The 19078-nt window shown below is 39.9% G+C and overlaps 5 protein-coding genes and 1 long non-coding RNA gene across 12 annotated transcripts; 3 read left to right on the top strand and 3 right to left on the bottom strand.

Moving 5' to 3' along the window:
• Window positions 1-47: 47 nt before the first annotated feature.
• LOC124309161 (60S ribosomal protein L12) lies at window positions 48-1387 on the bottom strand. Its single transcript, XM_046772496.1, has 4 exons — window positions 1227-1387; window positions 1040-1113; window positions 556-946; window positions 48-88 (listed from the first exon to the last, which is right to left on the bottom strand). The coding sequence occupies exons 1-3, from the start codon at window positions 1261-1263 to the stop codon at window positions 560-562; spliced, it is 498 nt and encodes a 165-aa protein (XP_046628452.1). The 5' UTR covers window positions 1264-1387; the 3' UTR covers window positions 48-88; window positions 556-559.
• A 173-nt stretch (window positions 1388-1560) lies between these two features.
• LOC124309133 (cilia- and flagella-associated protein 52) lies at window positions 1561-5722 on the top strand. Its single transcript, XM_046772426.1, has 11 exons — window positions 1561-1836; window positions 1921-2120; window positions 2188-2365; window positions 2431-2680; window positions 2764-3040; window positions 3112-3284; window positions 3660-3808; window positions 3896-4041; window positions 4107-4258; window positions 4398-4951; window positions 5056-5722. Exons 1-11 carry the CDS (start codon window positions 1791-1793, stop codon window positions 5523-5525), a joined length of 2595 nt encoding a protein of 864 aa, XP_046628382.1. The 5' UTR covers window positions 1561-1790; the 3' UTR covers window positions 5526-5722.
• On the bottom strand, window positions 2744-7078 carry LOC124309163 (autophagy protein 12-like). 2 transcript variants are annotated; one of them, XM_046772499.1, is made up of 5 exons: window positions 6892-7078; window positions 6558-6783; window positions 6310-6446; window positions 6058-6224; window positions 2744-2840 (listed from the first exon to the last, which is right to left on the bottom strand). In XM_046772499.1, exons 2-4 carry the CDS (start codon window positions 6733-6735, stop codon window positions 6102-6104), a joined length of 438 nt encoding a protein of 145 aa, XP_046628455.1. In that variant the 5' UTR covers window positions 6736-6783; window positions 6892-7078; the 3' UTR covers window positions 2744-2840; window positions 6058-6101. The 2 variants fall into 2 exon arrangements, with proteins under 2 accessions (XP_046628455.1, XP_046628454.1); XM_046772498.1 differs by lacking the exon at window positions 2744-2840 and having other exon boundaries at window positions 5990-6224.
• Window positions 7079-7274: 196 nt separating this feature from the next.
• Window positions 7275-10463, top strand: LOC124309142 (26S proteasome non-ATPase regulatory subunit 12). 3 transcript variants are annotated; one of them, XM_046772460.1, is made up of 8 exons: window positions 7275-7432; window positions 7975-8168; window positions 8256-8492; window positions 8604-8708; window positions 8795-8976; window positions 9070-9294; window positions 9379-9535; window positions 9981-10463. In XM_046772460.1, exons 2-8 carry the CDS (start codon window positions 8004-8006, stop codon window positions 10269-10271), a joined length of 1362 nt encoding a protein of 453 aa, XP_046628416.1. In that variant the 5' UTR covers window positions 7275-7432; window positions 7975-8003; the 3' UTR covers window positions 10272-10463. The 3 variants fall into 3 exon arrangements, with proteins under 3 accessions (XP_046628416.1, XP_046628417.1, XP_046628418.1); XM_046772461.1 differs by having other exon boundaries at window positions 7962-8168; XM_046772462.1 differs by lacking the exon at window positions 7275-7432 and adding an exon at window positions 7487-7854.
• An 89-nt stretch (window positions 10464-10552) lies between these two features.
• LOC124309159 (uncharacterized) lies at window positions 10553-19005 on the bottom strand. 3 transcript variants are annotated; one of them, XR_006909185.1, is made up of 4 exons: window positions 18150-19003; window positions 15014-15176; window positions 13598-13892; window positions 10553-13074 (listed from the first exon to the last, which is right to left on the bottom strand). XR_006909185.1 is itself a non-coding variant. In XM_046772493.1 (3 exons), exons 1-3 carry the CDS (start codon window positions 18477-18479, stop codon window positions 13819-13821), a joined length of 558 nt encoding a protein of 185 aa, XP_046628449.1. In that variant the 5' UTR covers window positions 18480-19005; the 3' UTR covers window positions 10553-13818. The 3 variants fall into 3 exon arrangements, 2 of the variants coding, with proteins under 2 accessions (XP_046628449.1, XP_046628448.1); XM_046772493.1 differs by having other exon boundaries at window positions 10553-13892; window positions 15014-15167; window positions 18150-19005; XM_046772492.1 differs by having other exon boundaries at window positions 10553-13892.
• Window positions 13829-16179, top strand: LOC124309165 (uncharacterized). Of its 2 annotated transcripts, none has more exons than XR_006909186.1 (3): window positions 13829-13950; window positions 14961-15178; window positions 15309-16179. It is a non-coding gene; the product is annotated as an uncharacterized LOC124309165 (long non-coding RNA). The 2 variants fall into 2 exon arrangements; XR_006909187.1 differs by lacking the exon at window positions 13829-13950 and adding an exon at window positions 14695-14772.
• Window positions 19006-19078: the final 73 nt, after the last annotated feature.

Here is a 19078-nt window from a genome sequence, read left to right as displayed (position 1 = left end):
TAAGGTTGGAGAACAATATGATTAGGGTGAATAAAAAAAAGTTGTTGGATAAGATTTTCTTTATTCAATTTTAACCTCCTTCAATCATCTGAAACAGTAAAAAAATTCCGAGTTGATGGTGAGTCTAAAATTCGTTATTGCAAACTCTGGCTGTAATGTGTGTTCAAAGTTTCTTTTACCACACCCCCAAACTACAGATAGTAAAATAAAAGTAAGAAAAACTTGAAGCAATCGCAGCACGAGTTCACAATATTTCAGTTGTTAATATGCCAGATTTGTTGTTGGGGTTTTCTCCCCAATGGCCACAAGTGCCCGATCAGTATAATCCGGCCAGAAACAGTGTCGCCATGTTTCTGATCGGTACCGATCAGGTGGATGGGATGCCAACCCCTACCAAGAGCCCTAAGCTCACGCTTTCATTTGCGCCGGCAAGGGATGAATAACAAAAGAAATCGCGCCAAAGGATTCTCTTTTTGAACTAACGACATCGTTACTTCTTGCAAGATAAACACCGTTGCAACGACCTAAGACGCAAGCGCAGGGCCCTGTACCCACCATTTTATTCTTCTGGAGTTTCCAACTGCCCAGCATTGATCTCATCTATAAGATCGTGTGGGGGGCGTCCTTCGACGGTGCAGCCAACAGACTGGCAGGTGCCAAGGATTTCTCTTATGGTTCCGCTGAGCTCCCGGGACATGGATCTGGGCCTCATGACACGAGCGATGCTTATGACTTCGTCCATAGAGAGATTACCACTGTGCTTGATGTTCTTCTGCTTCTTTCTATCCCTCGGCGGCTCCTTCAGTGCCTTTATGATCAGTGACGCTGCTGACGGCACAACGGATATAGTCGCCTGCCTGTTCTGGATAGTCAGCTGCACTGTAATTTTTAGACCCTTCCAGTCGCTGGTCGCCTTCGCGATGTCGTCACCGACTTTTTTCGGAGACTGTGAGAATAAGGGGCGTTAATGAAAAAACAAAAAAACGGCCGTGTAGATTACGGATAGGTTAGGTTAGATTGATCGTGGTTTTTCACCCACCAAACCGAGTGGACCGATCTTCGGAGCAAGGGAAGAGGTCGCACCGACTTCTCCTCCAACACATCGAAGGTAGACTGTAAGAATAGTAAAATATAATGCGACATACGTGACACGTGTGAAAAAGCTCGAAATTGAGGTTCATAATTTGTATTGAGGAGATTCAAGGACGGAAGTAACGAGTACGTACCTTTCTTAACTTCGGTAGGATCGAATTTAGGAGGCATGGTGATGCGCTGGTTAATTAAATTGCGCTACACGATCCCGATTATGATAGATTCACAAACGATGCGAACTCGCGGGGAACGCGCTTAGGAAAGGCGGACCTTTGGGAGGCCGGAAGTTAGTAGCGCTCGGCCTAAGCAGATGCAGACTACTTGAGTCCCGGATACATTACGTATTTGATGAAATTGCGACGATTCGAAGTCTTGGATATGAATTCTTTCAATTCCCAAGCTAATAATTTACCGTATCCTCTAATTCATTCTCTTTACCACAATTTTATTGTTCATCCCATGACTTCGCTTCATCGAAGCATCACTTGGTTCACGTGGTAGGTTGCTTCGCTTTGAATTTAAACTTGACGTCCCGCGTTTCCATGGAAACGGGAGGGGAATTGTAATCCCCGTAACCATTCAATGCACGCTGAGTCAGAAATAATTTGACAGAAGTGTCTAATGTCGCTCAAACGCTAAGCGGTGAACAATTTAAACTGAACAAACTAGCCTTTGGGGTAATTTTTAAGAGGGTAAAAATGGACGTGGAGAATCTTGAGTTGGAAGGAATAATAGCTTTCGATGGTTCGTAGTTTCCTACGCTTACTCAATACCTCTTCCGAGAAATTCTCCGCTTCATAGTCTCATTTTTAATATTTTAAATGACAGGTGTGAGCCGAAAGGGCCTTCAGCTTCACCCTGACAATGAGCACCTGATCTATGCAATGGGCAACAAGGTGACAATAAAAAATATAGCCTCTGGAAAGCAGAAGTTTCTCACCGGTCACACAAACGTCATATCCGCAGTCTGCGTCTCACCTTGTGGAAATTATGTTGGGTCTGGACAGATAAATCACGTTGGCTTCAAGGTGTGATTTACAGCGGGGCTCAAACCCTTAGATCAGACGCTCGGCAATTAATTGTGAATTATTTCAGGCGATGGTGATCGTCTGGAATTACAAAGACTTATCGATAAAGGGAAGCCATGAAATACACAAAGCTCGCGTAGAGGACGTCTGCTTCACCTGTGAAAGCGGCTTTCTTATCAGTCTGGGGGGACGAGACGACGGTAACGTTGTTGTCTGGGACATAAGCCAGGGCGACGCGATGTGCGGTAATTAACTTTGCTGAACCCCTGTTAATATGTCGCTACTGAATAAACCATTCACCAAATTTCAGGGTCGTACGCGAGCAACGAAATTGCTGGTGACGCATGGACGATAACAAGAATGAGCCTACGCGACTTGTGCTTTATAACAGGCGGCGATAGAACGCTGAAGGTCTGGAGAATATACCGAGAGACTCGAAAGGTATATGGAGTTAACGTGAAAGTAGGAAAATTGCGGAGGTCCGTCAACTGCATTGTTGTCGATCCTAGGGACGAGAATGCTTACTGTGGAACAACCTCGGGGGATCTGATCAGAGCGAGGTATAATATGAGAAAGAGCGGATCGTCAGCGATTTAAAAACACAATGCGTTCTTGGCACTTACCTTTTTACTTTCTCACTCAGGCTAAACTTCTATCATAATATGGAGTTCATGGAGCCAGTGAAAACCCCAGTGATGGTTGGCTGCTACTCAAAAGTCCCTAAGAATATAAAAAAAACAAATACTGAGGCGATATTGTACGCGGGAGGCATTACTGGTTTGACCTTGCTCGGCAATGAGAGACTGGTGGTTGGAGCAGGAGATGGAACAGTGGAATTGGTCAAGATATTGGAAAGCGAACCAGTGCCAAATTTTGGAGAGGCCAAATTAAAATTACCGACAACCGCGCAGATTCTGACTGTAAGAAATGATTATTTCGTTGAAATATTCAGCATTTTGTTGTACTCAAATTGTAACATCGATCTCTGCAGCTGGCTAAAACAAACGTGAAGAATACAGTCACTTCTATGGTGCTTTTCAAGCAAGAATATTTATTTGTCGGTACGGTGTTCTGCGAAATATATCAAATAAAACTGGAGGACTTTGATATACGGTTGCTTGTTACCTGCCACACGAATTCTATCTACGACATTGCATTTCCACAGTGAGTTAAACACGAACTTAAAAATTCGTCCAGATAACTAGGAGACTAAATTTATCACCTTCACTGAATTCTTTGTAATCATTCAACACTGCTAAATACTGGACCAGTCATCCAATACTTTGGTTTGACCACATTGGGGTACTTGGCTGTTTGTTTCTGGAATCTCTTCAAAATGACGTACAGTTTCAAATTGACGAACTCGTGTAAACTGAATCCACGAGGAACTTCGTAAATAAAAACGAATACTGCAAAATGACAATAATAAAATATACGTTATATCGAAGGGCTTCCAGAAAAAAACAGCCCTGTATCCCGATTTGGCCAAATCAGGGGTGACAGACTGCGTGGATGACTGGTCTACTTATACCTGTGCAGCAATTATTCGGAGGTATTCGCCACGAGTAGCAAGGACGACGTCAGAGTATGGAGGCTGGAGACGCAGAGCGAATTGCTCCGGATTACAGTACCTAATTTTGTTTGTTCGAGCATATGTTTCTCCTACGATGGAAGGATGATTATTTCCGGTTTGTGCCAACGTTTTCTTTTTGACTGACTTTTTACCGTCAAGAAATATGCGAGTCTCTTTTAATCTGATTTCTTTTCACTTTAAGGATGGAACGACGGGCTTATTCGAGCATTTACACCTCAAACTGGAAGACTGATTTTTACAATCCACAATTCTCATGTTAAAGCTGTTTCTGCCGTTGTCATTACTTCCGACGGTACTTTGCTGATCAGTGGAGGTTGCGACGGACAGGTAATTTGTTGTTGCAATGAAATACACTGAATAAAAATAATTTGTATACTTTTCGTTTGGCGCAGGTGAGATTTTGGGATGTGAAACCTGAGGTACAGAAGTTGGCCTGCGTTTTGAAAGAGCACAAGGGGCCTGTGACATCGCTACACATCGCTAGCAATGACGAGGAAGTAATAAGTGCAAGTAGCGACGGTACTTGTATAATATGGGATATAGTGTGAGTATAACGCAGAAACTCGTTAATCAAAGTACCCGTAAACAAAAGAAAGAATAGCACTACAATTCTGAATAATGGATTGAAATTAATCAAAACGGTTTCAACTTCATTGAAAAAAACAAAAAAATTATTCATTCAGACGACGCGTGAGACGAACAGTCCTAATGGGAAACACAATGTACATGGCAGCTTGCTTCAGCCCAAACGCAGTTCAAGTCTTAACCTGTGGAACAGACAGGAAAATAGCCTACTGGGAAACTCTGGATGGTTCACTGGTCCGCGATATAGAAGGATCAAGCGTCGGAGCATTGAATTGTCTGAACATAAGTCCAGACGGTCACAGTTTTATAACCGGTTCAAACGACTGCATTGTCAAACTGTGGGATTATCATACGGCTGAGACGAGCTACATAGGAGTTGGTCACGCGGCAATAATCACTGCGTGCAAATTTAGTCCGGACAGCAAACGCATAGTGACCGTTAGCGCCGACGGCGCCATTATGGTCTGGAAATGTCCTATTGAACCAGTCTTCGAAAAACCTCCAGAGAGCTACCGGTCTAGGTCGACTTGTAGCATTCGCGAAGATGAATGGAATAAATTGAGTATCAACGAGTCGAATGACGGGGGTGAAAATGTTATGGAGACATCTGCTAGGAGCAAGGATTTGGAGAGCGTTAAGAGCGTTCACTCAGGTAGGATTTTTCTCAGGTTAAAACTAATACTTCAGACCCCAACAAAAATGATTCGACGATGGATTCCGGTTAAAAAAGTACATACTGACATTTTTTTACTGTAGGACTAAAGGAGTCTACATCTTGCACATGCGACCCTGTGAAACCAACTCGACAAACCTGCGAGTGGAAACAAGGAGACGTAAAAGTTCCGGTCAATGAACGTGGGATAAATGCCGGATCATCATCAAAGCTTACCAGGCCTAGTTCGTCGACAACAAACAAGTCTGGTAGCAGAAGTGGTTCTAATACTCATATGGCAGAACGATCACAGAGCACCGATAAGAATAAAATGAACGGAAAATCACGCTCTATTCCCATGAAGAATAGACAGCCATCAGTTGGAACTGAGAATCGTGTGAATTCAAACAGGCATGAAAAATCGTCAATAATTAGCTGTTACCAATCGGTAAAGACTTCGTCTCCGAAAGAAGCTGATGGCAAGAAGAAAAATTGTGACCCTTCTATCGATCGGCAACAAAAGCCGCAAATACGATCAAATATTTGTGCCTACAATACTTGCTCTGGGAAATAACGATCTCTATCAATGTAACCATCTGATTTTCCGAATCGTTTTTTATTCCTGTACTTGCAATATCACCAAGTGATTCCGCAATGATATTTTAATCGTGCCTTTTGAGGATATAAATTATTTATTTACACATGTTGAGAATTTTGTATAAGAATAGAATGAAACGCTTTCACTCGGTTTTAGAATGGAATAAAAGAAAATGAATCGATATACACATGCAGAACAATCCCACAACCCACTCATCCTCACTTGTATTTACAGCAGAGTGCTGAAAAGGAATAATCTCAAATTCACCTGCATTCATATTCAAACAACAAGCGTTGAATGTCTTTTGGAAATTTCCCTCTCTGTAGGAATATCTTTTCTCCTCTTTCATCAACATCTCGGATAAAAATACACATATAGTGTATAAATGTAAAACCACTATCTAGGTTATCGGATTCGCAGTTTCCATTGGCAAGAAAGAATTTGAAGCTAGACCAAAGATGTCGCGTATATATGAAAGAAGTAGATTGTACAACGGATTTAACAATACCATCATTTCGTTGTTAGCTCCTTCTTAAATGCTCAGAACAAAGTTCATCCCCAGGCGTGAGATTTGCAGTAGTGAATTACTAGCTTTCCATCGATACCGTAGCAATCGTACAGGTTTTTAACAGTCTGGTCGGGTGCTGGTGCAAACGTTTGATTAATATACAGGAACTGAAAGAGTGAAATAAACATAAGGCACAGTGTAAATAAAATCTGTAGAAAAAAAATGACCCTGGGTATGACAAGTTTTTCTCACCAATCTCTCATTTGGGTCAAGTTTCAAATATTTCTTAATGAACTCTGCTATCCAGCCAATGTGCTGATCCTGGCTGACGGTCCATTTCTTTCTCTTCATGATCGGCGCATTGCCTGTCGCCTTCAAGTAGACGTCAACTGTGTTACAGAACAATTACAGAAGCACGCGTCAGTTTCGGTTAGAATTTTGAAATGTTACAAGTGAGACTTGTCCTCTCTCACCCAAAGATGACCGCAAAAGAAACTTACTTTTAGCCAAATCCTTATTTGCCACTGTTTGGGACTGATCGCTGGGCCCCAAATTTGTGTCCGAAGAAATTGGCTCCAGACTTTGCGGAACATCGCTTTCGCTTGGCGCGTCTCCGGCCTGATCCTCATTCTCCGGCACCTCGACAGCTGGCAGACTGTCCTCTTCGTTATCAGCCATCCCAATCGAGCCTCAAAGGGCGGAACAAGCGTTTGTTGATCTTTGGTGCTGTTTTTCAAACAAAAACAAAGTTAGTGTGAAATTCCACTGCATGATTCGTGCTTGTTTTCATTTAAGTACTAATTGTTGCATCCTTACATACATGTATGTACGTACCTTTTATTCGCAAGCACCTTGTAGTTTCACATAATTGCGGCGACTAGATCGCTGGAAAATATGAGTTGACGCGTTAGATATTTGACCGTGGAGCACCTCTCACCCCTCTCACACCCTCAAATCCTAACCAAATCAAACTCGTCTGACAAAGCTGGCCACGGTTATCTACCCAGTACTGCAATGACTGCTGAGTCCAAATCGGCTGAAATTTAAGTTTAAGGTATTGAGTTAACTGCCAGACAGATATTATTCACTTGAGTAGCCAAAAAATCGGTTGAACAGTACTGCAAATAAATAATTGTCCATCGAACGGCAAAATTGGATGAGGTGTTTTTTCGCTTTCTAATCGATCGTCGAAAATTTCAACAACATTCATTTGACGTCTGCGTATCATAAGCGCTTCCTTCGAAAGCTGACAAGTCTGATTTATCAATTTATTATTATACATCGTGATTTTTATAATTGCTTGCTGGACGCGCATATAAAAGACTATTCGTTCCGTATAAACTGTGCGAAACGTTCGTTTGGATTCGAGATTCACGTGAGTATTAATTCACCTACGTACTCCCGGTTTTGGGTTATGCCGAAGATGTAATCACATAACCTGTCACATTCTGAATTTCAATAACTTCGAAGCTACGATGAAATTCCTTGCTTGGAGCGAACGGCAGTCAAGGAATTTATTTCGAACGTTTATTTGAAATAACGAGTGTGCCTGTCTATGAAGTACGAACCGCTCTTTCCTGTATCAAACCCCACTCCGTATAACCTAAATCTAAGAGATTGCGAAAACTGCAGTGTAATGATCACAAACCTCCCTTTTGCATATCGCACTGTCTAATATACCAGCCATTTAGAAGCTCGAGTTATTTTGAATTCGAGAATAGAGCCTTGTAACCAAATAGTATTGTGCGTTGATTAATTACCACAAACAGTGAAGCGCAAGAAATAAACAAAAGTTAGGTACGTGTTTAATGTTAAATACCAAGGCTCAGCGAAAATCTGGACAAATATTCCGTTAAGAAACTGCGATATCTCGTATCCCGTTAGATTTCTCTTAAAAAATGCAGGCCTCTGTTACAGTTGAGAACATTCACGCGGAACAATAAAAAATGGCAGACTCACCGGCGACAGATTCAGGGGTGATAATAAAGATGGAGGTGGACTACAGCAGTAACTGCGACACCAAAATTCCCAAATGTAAGAAACTGGCACGGGAAGGTAAACTGCACGATGCTTTGGACCAGCTTTTGGCGTTAGAAAAACTAACCAGAACGGTGAGATTCGATGCACAGATAACTCAAGAATTAGATCGGCAGATACAAACTGATTCATTCATCTGACGCTGTATCGAATGATTTCAGGGAGCAGACATGGTCTCCACGTCTCGCGTCCTGATCGCCATTGTAGAAATATGCTTGGAAGCCAAAAACTGGACGGCTCTGAACGAGCACATAGTTCTCCTGTCAAAGAGACGCTCGCAATTGAAGCAAGCCGTAACCAAAATGGTTCAGGAGTGCTGCACCTACGTTGACAAAACACCCGACAAGGAAACCATGATAAAGTTAATCGAAACACTGCGTTCGGTTACCGAGGGAAAGGTGAGTCGTTGGAAAAGTTGAGTTATTCGAGCTTGGAATGGATCCAGCAATTTTAATCTCCATCCCCAATTATTCAGATTCCCCCAATTCAGACCCCCAATTATTTCGCAGATATACGTCGAAGTTGAAAGAGCACGACTCACGCATCGCTTAGCTCAATTGAAGGAGGAGGACGGGGACGTTACCGGAGCAGCTACAATCATGCAAGAATTGCAGGCGAGTAACAAGGAATTCTTGGAAAGTCTATCTGCCATATTACTCTTTTGAGGAATATAACCCGTACAATACGGTGTCCGTTTTAGGTAGAGACGTACGGAAGCATGTCAAGACGAGAAAAGGCTTCTCTGATATTGGAACAGATGCGCCTGTGCTTAGCGAAGCAAGATTTCATCCGTACCCAGATCATAGCAAAGAAGATAAATATAAAATTCTTCGAGGATGAAAACAATGAAGAAACTCAGACCCTGAAACTGAAGTACTACGAGTACGTGGAAAATCTACATACGAAGGAATATATTTGTTTTTTTTTCTTTGTTCGTTTTGGTCCGCAAATGATTTTCTGTATTATTCATTCTAGCCTGATGATGGAACTCGCCCGTCACGAAGGCTGGCACCTCCAGCTCTGTCGACACAATCGCGCGGTGCTTGAAACTCCCGCGGTAAGAGATGACCCAAAAAAACGTCACACCGCCCTCTCTCGCGCCGTGCTGTACCTCGTATTGGCCGCGCACGAACCCGAGCAGGCCGATCTCACCCACAGACTTCTGGCGGACAAGCTTTTGGACGAGATACCGACGTACAAGTAAACATTCGTCCTTTTTTCGTTTGCATTTATAGATTATGTTACATTGCTACAGCCGATCACTCGTTATTATTATTTTCCCAGAGAGCTACTACGACTTTTCGTTAACCCGGAGTTGATCAAATGGTCGGGCCTCTGCGAGATATACGAAAGAGACTTAAGAGCCACCGAAGTGTTCTCTACGGGTACCGAAGAAGGTTCTAAACGATGGACGGAACTCAGAAATCGTGTCGTCGAACATGTAAGATTACCGGGTTGTTTTACTTGAGAGAAATTTATACGCCATATCTTATCGACCACCGAAAAATCGTTGAAGAATACTGATAACATCAAAGTTAGAAACTATGCTTAATCGTACTGAAATTCAGGTGTACACAGACGGTTATGAGTCGTTTAAATTTAATTTACCTACCCTGTACATTCATCTCAATTCATCAGCTCAAGTCTTTTGATCATTTGAATATTTGGTTTAAGGTCCAGTTGACGCAGGGTAGGGAGGTTAAATTCAAAACAAAAGTGAAAAGAGTCTTGAGTCTAGAAGATGCTTAGAGCTGATATTCACTTCCACATGACTCGAATCCGTGAAAATAAAGTCAAGGAAATTACCAGAAAAATTTGCAAAGGTCAATTGTACAATCTATAGCATAGAATTGTAAATCGCTAACCGTTGATTCATATTTTTGCAGAATATTCGAATAATGGCTAAATATTATACAAAGATAACGCTGACTCGTATGGCGGAACTGCTAGATCTTCCAATGGAAGAGACAGAGTCGTGCCTCTGCAATTTGGTTGAAACAGGAGTGATCAACGCGCGTACAGACAGGCCGGCGGGTGTGGTTCGGTTTACCGGTGCTCAGGAACCGGCTGCTCTTCTTGATGCCTGGTCGGCATCCCTGTCGAAATTGATGGGTCTAGTCAATCACACGACTCACTTGATCCATCAGGAAGAGATGCTCGCCGTGGCTCAATCTTAAGATCGTTGACCTCGTCATCCAAGTTCTCCTTTCATTATTTGCAATTAAATTCAATTCCTTATAAAAGTAAAAAAATTGTTTGTTCCCCCTGACTATCCACTGTGAATTATATGATACATGTATAATATATTCATCATGTACAACTCGTATTATTATAGATTATTTGATAATAAAATTTCGTAAAATTCCAAATTGTCTTGCTCGATGTCATAAATATTGAGCCTAATTTCATAACTTGTAGGTTTCAAAACAGTTCAACAACAATTGCATATCTACATGGATCAATTTTCGTTGTTTTGTAATTTATTTTACTGTACAATCTTTATATTTCACAATAAATATGCGTAACTGCATATCATAGCGCAACGGTTATTCTCATTTTTTTAAAAATTTTTTCTTCCTTTTATTTTGTATACTATAAGCTAAACAAGTTTGATATTTAATCAAAAACAAAGTCCTATAACGGAAAAAACAAAAAAAGAAAAATAAATAGATGAAATAAACTTTCTGAATCTTGTGCACATGACAAATTTTCGTCTGATTTATTCAACAATCCAAGCTCAAGGAATAAAATAATATTTTAGAGGTGAAAAAGCGTTGCGCGATTTAAAATAATTTATCATTGATAAACAGTCGCGAAAATTTATTAATTCATCAACGTCTTTAGGGCGGTAAGTTGAAATAACACTGTTTACTATCAACATAAATATGTGTAGAACTGGTCTCAAGGCAAACTCTGATGTTATTGGTACACGTATAAATTGCGTACACATTCGATATAATGTTTTCCAAGTATTTGAGAATTATTCATTTATTCATTGCCTCCTCAAATTTTTATTTCCAGTTCGGAATGGCGAAGAGATTTATCTTTTCAATAATATTATTTCAACTATGTTTTGACTCGCAAAACTTGCGAGAGTGGAAAATTTTGTTTAATATCAAACGAAACATTACGTGATTTTAAGTCGTCCTTGTTAACTACCTTCACCCATTATTTCAATCAAAAATTTTCTAACAATAAGTACTATGACATATCATATTCTTGTTAATACTGTTCGAGTTCAAATATCATCTTTCAAACATCTATTTCTATTGTATGAACGCTGTGCGTTTTTCTTTATCCCTCACAATTTGCGAGCTGAAATGACGTGAGAAAGAGGAGAACTTTGATTGGAAAGAAATTAAATTAATAACAATATGAAAAGGGAAGAAAATACTTCACAGCGTCGACAAAATAAGCGAGTAACATATCCTTCTGTTCTTTGTTATTTCGTATTATTTAATTCTTTTTTTTTTTTCTTCTTTTTTCTTCTAAGGCAAAACAGCAGTCTTACTGTGAGTGTCGTTTCTCTTTTCATTCCCTCCTTTTTTTTTTTTTTATTATATATAAAAAAATATTCAATCGTGATTTCTTCACTACATTATAATAATTTTTTCATAACATACATTGTATATTGCCTAACTACCTATATACTATACGAAACTATACGTTTACTCGTTAAAGTTATGTACTTTTAAAACTATTTTGCCTAGCATCTGGCCACCATATGTATAGTTCTTTGCTATTCACTTATGCGCATGTTACTGTTACTATTATATACATGTGTACATATAACGTATGTATGCAAGTATTTTAAATACGTCAAGTAACTATTGATCATTGTTATTATATTCGTATCATAGTACTTATAATCATTAGAATCACGAGCTGATCAATTGTTAGAAGTTGATGCGTTTGTATAAAACTAGACGAAAAAAAAGAAAACAACACGTTTTGCGCAAGAGACTTTGCAGTTTAAAGAAAAACTATATCGGTTTCATTAACTTTCAAGTAACATTTTTTTTCTGATAAAATTTAATCCACCGAGAAGTGTAAAATGATGGATTACCTTACAATGGGAACCAATAAGCAATTGATTTGGCAAGAATAATTGAATCAGACATCAAGGTTATTAAAGTTTACAAAAAAAGCAACTGGTTTGGGTGAAATTGAGAATCCGCCGCCTGCTTAATTTTTTACCCTTGTTACACGTCTTTTTCTCTCCCTGTTAACAGTCATTGGATATTCTCTTCAACCCCTTTCAATTAAAATTAAGTCTGAAAGGTTTGGAAGACTTGGGCATCGTCAAGGCTTGCATTCGCATGTAAGAGTAAAAAAAATAAAAATAAAACAATTTAAAAAAAATAAATAAAAAAAGCAAAAGCTGCCTTCGGACGCCTGAAAGTAATACACGTTAAGTAAACGACGCTTTAAGCAAATACGTACAGCAGCAGTACATATGCCGATCAGGTTAAACATCGTATGATAACTTGAAGGTAAAAATAATATTTTACGTGCCCTATTTCTAGTGATGTAAGTAGCATAAATAAATTGGAAATTGTAGAGACATTACACTTCCGTACGAATCACGTACATTGACTATACGCACGCATCAGACGTGGGATTGTAACTAAAGTACGGGTAATTTGGTATACATGCATACCTAATTAATTGGTTCACCTATCTCGTAGAAGGCAACAGTTTTGATCGTAATAACTAACTAACTAACTCGATTGTCCATAGTTATAATACTTATTACTATTGTTATTATTATCGTCATCATTATATCCACAAGAAGAGTATCCTGAGGTGGCTGACGCACACTCGACAATATACTTCCTCTTGTTCTTATAATTGTTGGTTGTTGCTGTTGTTGTTGTTGATGTTATTATTGTTGTTATTATTGTTATTGTTATTATTGTTATTATTATTATTATTATTATTATTACTCCAACGATACTTCAAGCTTCTAAGTTTCCTCAGCTATGCACACAATACGAAACTTATAAACCTAGTTGTTACCATTATTATCATTATCATAACCATTATAATGATGATTTGAAGATACCATGTATAACACAAATGAATTAGCACCGACAATAAGTTTTGGTATATGACAATTTTCATGGATTCGTTCGATACGTTCCGTCGTAACGATTAAGATTGTGGTTTTTAATGATAGGATAGGTAATGAGGGTAAAATAAAGGTATGCTTCTAGCGTGGGCGAGGAAAAAGCGAACCAAACTGATTGAGGATAAAATGTAGACGGCGATAAAATATGGCGGGAAAAGGGGCACGTGTCGACAGTCTTAGAAAACATTATTTGGAAGATACTGTTGTCATTTGGTAAACAGAAGGAAGAAAAAAAACGTCATAAAAAAGGAAAACAATCGATTTCTCAGCCTAACCGACTGTCTTTGGAAGATATGTCAAGAACAAGGTCATCCTCTCACGCATATTGCAGAATTAGGATTTTTGCTGGCAGAGAGAACGTGAAATACTCACCACCCGTACCCAGCCAGCCGACAATATGTGAAGGCCGACAAATTGTCCGCTACAATGACAACGGCAGCCTCTCTATTCAGTTCCAAGCTGTGTAACAATACAAAAGTTGCTGTCGTTCTTCTTTTTTTTACCCAATGTACTGACTGTCCAATCGAAGCAGGAAGCAGTGACACACAATGCAATCCGGTATCCACAAAAGAGTGAATTCCGACGTGGGTCATTCAAGGCTTGGTCCTTCCCGCCTCGCCCACTGCCAGCGATGTACAGGATGTCGCAACTCCAGGGAGCTTGTCATCTAAAATAGGAAAATTAAGCTAATTTAAAAACAAAAATGTCTGGCAGTGATACAAATCGTGAGTATACATTAGATATATTATACTTTTGCATTTGTACCAATGCAGCAGCAGCAAATATTATTATCATTATCATTATTATCATCTTATATATACATATATCGTTTCTCTCATATCCACAACAAATGGGATGTGTATAGTTGCATTGACCAGTGGCACATCGAGGCACACGATCGAGCAAATACTGTAAATTAATTCTAAGGAATAACAACACGCGAGAAGGCAACGAACCTGTTTTTCTCTTCGTTGTTCCACTCGTAAAAATATTGAGAATAATAATTTTATTACTGAAATGACGTAGAGAAGAAAAGGAAAATGGATAAAGACAAAAATAACAGAAATGAGACCAAGTCTCAAATGCAGCCTTAGCATCATCGATATGCTTGCTTATCCTTATACTGTACGATACAGGGTAACACCACTCTTGTACGATTAAGATCAAACACATCTGTCTAGACAGTTGGGAGCTGGCGGCCGAGAGGTGCGAAATGAGTTTCATTTCTCGCATGGTATTTGAGCAAACAAGCCAATAAGAATGCAGGCGTACTTGCATAATATATCTTAATACGGGAATTTCATATATATCCTAATCGCTTTGCAATATTAGTAATTAAAGAAAATAATACTACCAGGATAGAACAAAATAATCCAGATTATTTCAAATAATACACTTGGAAGTAATAATTTTTTATCTAATCTCAGGGGGATGAAGAGGGGGGGAAAAAAAAAAAAAAAAAAAACACAATTATAACAAGATAGAATAAGCCGTTCAACGCCGCGTCGTTGATGTAAGAGAGTTTGAAAAGAAAAAAAATAACGAGGGTAAGTAAACACGCGAAATTATTCGTGAGGCTGATTTAAAACAGTCTGTATGATTTCCCTAAATTTCGGTCATTGGCTCGCAGATGCTAGAAATTGAACCTACGATTTTATCGTTCCATCATTTTTCCAAAACTTTTCTTTCCTTGCTTATATCTAATATCATATAAAGAATTTGTGTCGCGATGCAGGTACATGAATTGTGTGCGTAGCTGTGCAACGAAATAGCTAGAACAATGTTTACCTTGAACACCTGCTTGCTGAAGAAGAGCGACAGCTTCGGCGTACGAAGGAGGCGGCAGCTCACTTGGTCCTTGACTCTGGGTGATGACCTCGTACGGGGGCGGGCCAGGGGTTCCTGTGCCGGACCCATTCACCGCCTGAGCGCCGGCCAGTTCCTGTAAATGCTGTAAGCATTGTTTTTTTTTTTCTTATTGCTTAAGACGTACGCGTTTAATGAGAATTCATGGTGATTAAATGTGGTTCGGAATCTGTATGATTTGTTGAAGTCAAGTAATAAAATTTCCCACTATTTTCAGGAAGCTGACCAATTTATAATTTACACGGAATTTATCGCATAATGCGGACGATAATGCAGGGAAGAGAAAAAAAAACATGCAAGAGGAAAACTACGTTTCTGACTAATTAGTTTCCTTAACTTACAATGACTATTCACAGTTTTATTTGTATTACTTTTGCCCAGTAAATTTTTAAAGAAATTCTTTCTCACACTGAATATCACAACACATTTAAACGATATCTGAAAGTAACGATATACCGAGACAATCAAGAAAAAACTGGAATGAAAAAATATGGAATACATTTTGAAAAAAAATTTTTTTTCGCTTTTACCAGCAGAAAATTCGCCACCTTTTACTTCTCTCTTTTCCCCTTATTCTCTTTCTACTTCTGCCGCTGTGGCTGCTGTTACTTCTTTTTATATTTAACCGAGACAAATATTTTTCACATGACAACGCCAGAATGTAAACATACCTAGTTAGTTGTTTGGTCAAATTTAGTCAAGTGAACTTAACGCAAATTTCCGTACTCTTTTCTTCAGGGAATTTAAAATTAAAGATGATTTAAATTTTCCATATAATCTACTGCTACTGCTATTCCTGAATTCGATACCTTTCAGCATGGCTGTTCGTTTGCTTCTTTGTTAAATAAAAAGAAAAAAAAAGAAAAGAAAAATTCACAGATGACTTCCCGCATACCGGTGACAATAACAACAATTCACTGTGTGACCATGAAACATATTCATGATTTATCGGTCTCTCTTGTTATTCTCGCTTCATCTCTCTCACCGCTACTTTTACATTGCATTTTTAAACGGCTCCTAACTTTGACTGTCTGTGCAATTGGAAATACACGAATGCAACTAATTCATTATATGTGACCCACTCTTGCGATCTGGTATAAGTAAGTCGCCAGTTGAAGTATGTTTCCGAATCTTCAGTGAGAATGAAAGTAATATTTGACATGAGCTTTTAAAAATTGTTAAGATCTATGCAAAGTTTTGAATATGTAATAAAGGCAACTCTATTCATAGCGATGAGTCTTCTGATTCGCACTGAATATGACCCCACAAAGTCTCGACGAGTTTCGAATGGTCGAAATAGTCATTCCGATATTTTATCCTCAGAGTGGCGATGATTAAACTAGTTATAGATTGGAGGAATTGCACACAGGAGGAGGGCAAGGAATGTATTCTGACGAAGCGGTCTTTCGTTCTAATAGGGCACAATTGATGACGTAATATCAGTCATTGATAGCTATTGTTTTTGATAAGAGAAATTGAACAAAGCTGAATACCAGCCTGCGTCGTTCCTGTTTATCAGTGACATGGAGAAAAGCTTTTCATCAGAGATAGAGGGAACTAGGAAAAGTATCGAATCTTCTACTTCTCTAAATAATCAGATACATCGGCGACAACGTCTCAATGAATTATCCGTACCAATTGACTCGACTAAATTTCAAGCTCTAAATTGCGAATCGTATTGTTACGCGTGAGTCACCTAACACAGAGAAACGATACGGTAACAAGCATGCAACGGCACGACAGGTGCTTACGTAGACAAGTAATAAAGTCGGACCTCGATTCTACAGACAACTTGGGACCGGATTCCACAGAATCAAGGTTCCCAGATAACCGATCCCGGTGCTACCTCAGACTCCTTCCATAGATCCCGCCTATGGTCACTCTTGCAATAGGGGCAGAAAGTTCGCAGAATCAAAGTCCGTGGAATCGAGGTGCGACTGTACACACAAAGTGTGAGTTCAAAAGTCATCGAACATCGTAGCTGCCGATAATGCAGCGTGCACGAGCACCCGATACCTGAAAATACCGTGATATGCGCATATTGTTTTCTGATAGCCCGGAACTGTGAATCACTACGACGTCCTGTCATAGGCTGTCGATGATGAAAATTTTACAAGGTTGAAGTTAGTAACGTTATCGTAATGAAATATTGGGGAAAAAATCACCATTTTCTTAATTTTTTAACGATTTTGAGGGAAGTATGATTTCGAAGTATGAGTGTTTTATTACAGTTTACTAAACTTCAAGCAATTCCAAAATCGTGAAATAACAATTTTTCCTCAGCATGAATCGTAACGATATAACGTGACTAACTTCAATATAATAAAATTTTACCGCTCTTAAACTTCTGTTTCCGACGTCTCGACCGTGGAACTTTCGTCGTGATATCGTTTAGTTTTGTTTTCATATTCTTTGCAATTCGAAAGGAGGAGAAATCGCGATTAAAGCACGCGACGCGACGCAAACACACACACACACACACAAAAGCACGCGTCCCGATTACGACGGTTGGTTATCTGGACCAAGATTAGAAATCACGAAGATAAACATGAGGATGAAGTTAGTAACGATGCATGTTTACGAAAAAATCGTTACTCCGCACCTTTAGGATCAAGCATGGTCTACAATTGAGTACAAATCGTAACAAACTGATGATACTGGTGTTCTGGAATACCAATTCCTTGAAAGTCATTTAGAAATTGGACATCAACGATTTCTTCCGCCTTAGCAGAGAAACACAACACGCTTACAGAGATTTGGCCCTGGATAATAGTGAGTCTGAAATTAGTAACGTTATTGCGATGATAAGTGTTACGGAAAACTCGTTATTTCGTAATTTCAGGAATCTCTGACATGTAGTATATTATGATAAGGCAAAAGAAATTGATGCCTTGAAAACTTGGCCACTTCCAAGTCGCTACGATATTGAAGACTTGTATTTTTTCTGCCCAATGTTTCGTTACGCTAACGTCGCTAACTTCAACCCCATGGATGATGATTATGCATCGCGATTGGATTAGTTGTTGAAAATAAATACGGCGGATTATTATATACTCACTCGGAATAGTTGTCGCTGATGGTATATCATCTGTATGACGGATTTTCGCCTGAGGTAGAGCATGCACTTAACAGCGACCATCAGTCCGGAGCATATGAATATCGGTCCTACGAGCCACATGTGTCCTAGGTGTGAGAATATATAGCCGTTGGCGACATCGCCGAGGGCTAGAATCGTTATCGCCGTGCCGACGGCGAAGAGGACGACGCTGAGGGCGAGGTAGCTGTAGCTGGTGCAGTCGCAACGGCCGAACGTAGTCGGCTCCTCGTATCTCTCCTCGATCTGGCGAAGCCTGTTCGAAAGGAACGGGCTCTCGTATACCGTGGCCATATTTTACCCTGAGCCATACGAGGTGAAGCCGAGATACTCGCACCGCTGATATTCGCCGATATCAGCGCAAAGTCTTGACCGCTCTTCGAACCTTTCCCACACGCACACTTCTCCTTGTTCAGCTCACCGAGCGCTGATTTCTCATCTACGTATCAATTCTCCGGCTTCACCGAATCTTCCTCCCTCCTGTCCGCCGAACGGCCGATTTGCGACTCGTATTTATTCGCGCGGTTGATAATCTCGCTTATACGATTTAGGAATGAAAATTATTGTTATCGAACACTCGCCACCGTCGAGGAACGGCAGTTCCGGTTCTTTAGCCGCTTTTGAACATACTCGCGTCGCCTTATTTCGTCTTTGCTCTCGAAACGACAGATTATCAGATGATGCCTGCGTTGTTCGCCACAACCCAGGCCACAATTGTTAAAAATAAATACACTCGCGCGCACACACGCGAGATTACAAATGACTTTGTCGAGTTTTCGATATTTCTCCCTTGACGGCGCCGCCGATCAGCTGAACAGTGCTGCCGCTACTTATATTTGCGCGAACTGCGTCGTGTTTCTGGCAATTCGCATGACGTACGGAGAACACGATCC

This window comes from Neodiprion virginianus, chromosome 7 (genome assembly GCF_021901495.1).
Source record: "Neodiprion virginianus isolate iyNeoVirg1 chromosome 7, iyNeoVirg1.1, whole genome shotgun sequence".
In the NCBI taxonomy this organism is placed as follows: Eukaryota; Metazoa; Arthropoda; class Insecta; order Hymenoptera; family Diprionidae; genus Neodiprion; species Neodiprion virginianus.
This window is presented reverse-complemented; position numbering and strand designations above follow the sequence as displayed.

Bases quoted from the DNA above. Each gene is read 5' to 3' on its own strand.
- LOC124309161 (XM_046772496.1), bottom strand. From the start codon at position 1,263: ATGCCTCCTAAATTCGATCCTACCGAAGTTAAGAAAG. The intron at 1,114-1,226 runs GTACGTACTCGT...CTATTCTTACAG, and splicing joins TCCTACCGAAGTTAAGAAAG to TCTACCTTCGATGTGTTGGA. The intron at 947-1,039 runs GTGGGTGAAAAA...TTATTCTCACAG, and splicing joins AGATCGGTCCACTCGGTTTG to TCTCCGAAAAAAGTCGGTGA.
- LOC124309133 (XM_046772426.1), top strand. From the start codon at position 1,791: ATGGACGTGGAGAATCTTGAGTTGGAAGGAATAATAGCTTTCGATG. The intron at 2,681-2,763 runs GTATAATATGAG...TTTCTCACTCAG, and splicing joins GGGGATCTGATCAGAGCGAG to GCTAAACTTCTATCATAATA. The intron at 3,285-3,659 runs GTGAGTTAAACA...ATACCTGTGCAG, and splicing joins TACGACATTGCATTTCCACA to CAATTATTCGGAGGTATTCG.
- LOC124309163 (XM_046772499.1), bottom strand. From the start codon at position 6,735: ATGGCTGATAACGAAGAGGACAGTCTGCCAGCTGTCGAGGTGCCGGAG. The intron at 6,447-6,557 runs GTAAGTTTCTTT...TCTGTAACACAG, and splicing joins AAATAAGGATTTGGCTAAAA to TTGACGTCTACTTGAAGGCG. The intron at 6,225-6,309 runs GTGAGAAAAACT...TCACTCTTTCAG, and splicing joins TTGACCCAAATGAGAGATTG to TTCCTGTATATTAATCAAAC.
- LOC124309142 (XM_046772460.1), top strand. From the start codon at position 8,004: ATGGCAGACTCACCGGCGACAGATTCAGGGGTGATAATAAAGATGGAG. The intron at 8,493-8,603 runs GTGAGTCGTTGG...ATTATTTCGCAG, and splicing joins GTTCGGTTACCGAGGGAAAG to ATATACGTCGAAGTTGAAAG. The intron at 9,536-9,980 runs GTAAGATTACCG...ATATTTTTGCAG, and splicing joins GAAATCGTGTCGTCGAACAT to AATATTCGAATAATGGCTAA.
- LOC124309159 (XM_046772492.1), bottom strand. From the start codon at position 18,479: ATGGCCACGGTATACGAGAGCCCGTTCCTTTCGAACAGGCTTCGCCAG. The intron at 15,177-18,149 runs GTGAGTATATAA...CAATGCTTACAG, and splicing joins ATCAGCGACAACTATTCCGA to CATTTACAGGAACTGGCCGG. The intron at 13,893-15,013 runs GTAAACATTGTT...TTCCTATTTTAG, and splicing joins TCAGCAAGCAGGTGTTCAAG to ATGACAAGCTCCCTGGAGTT.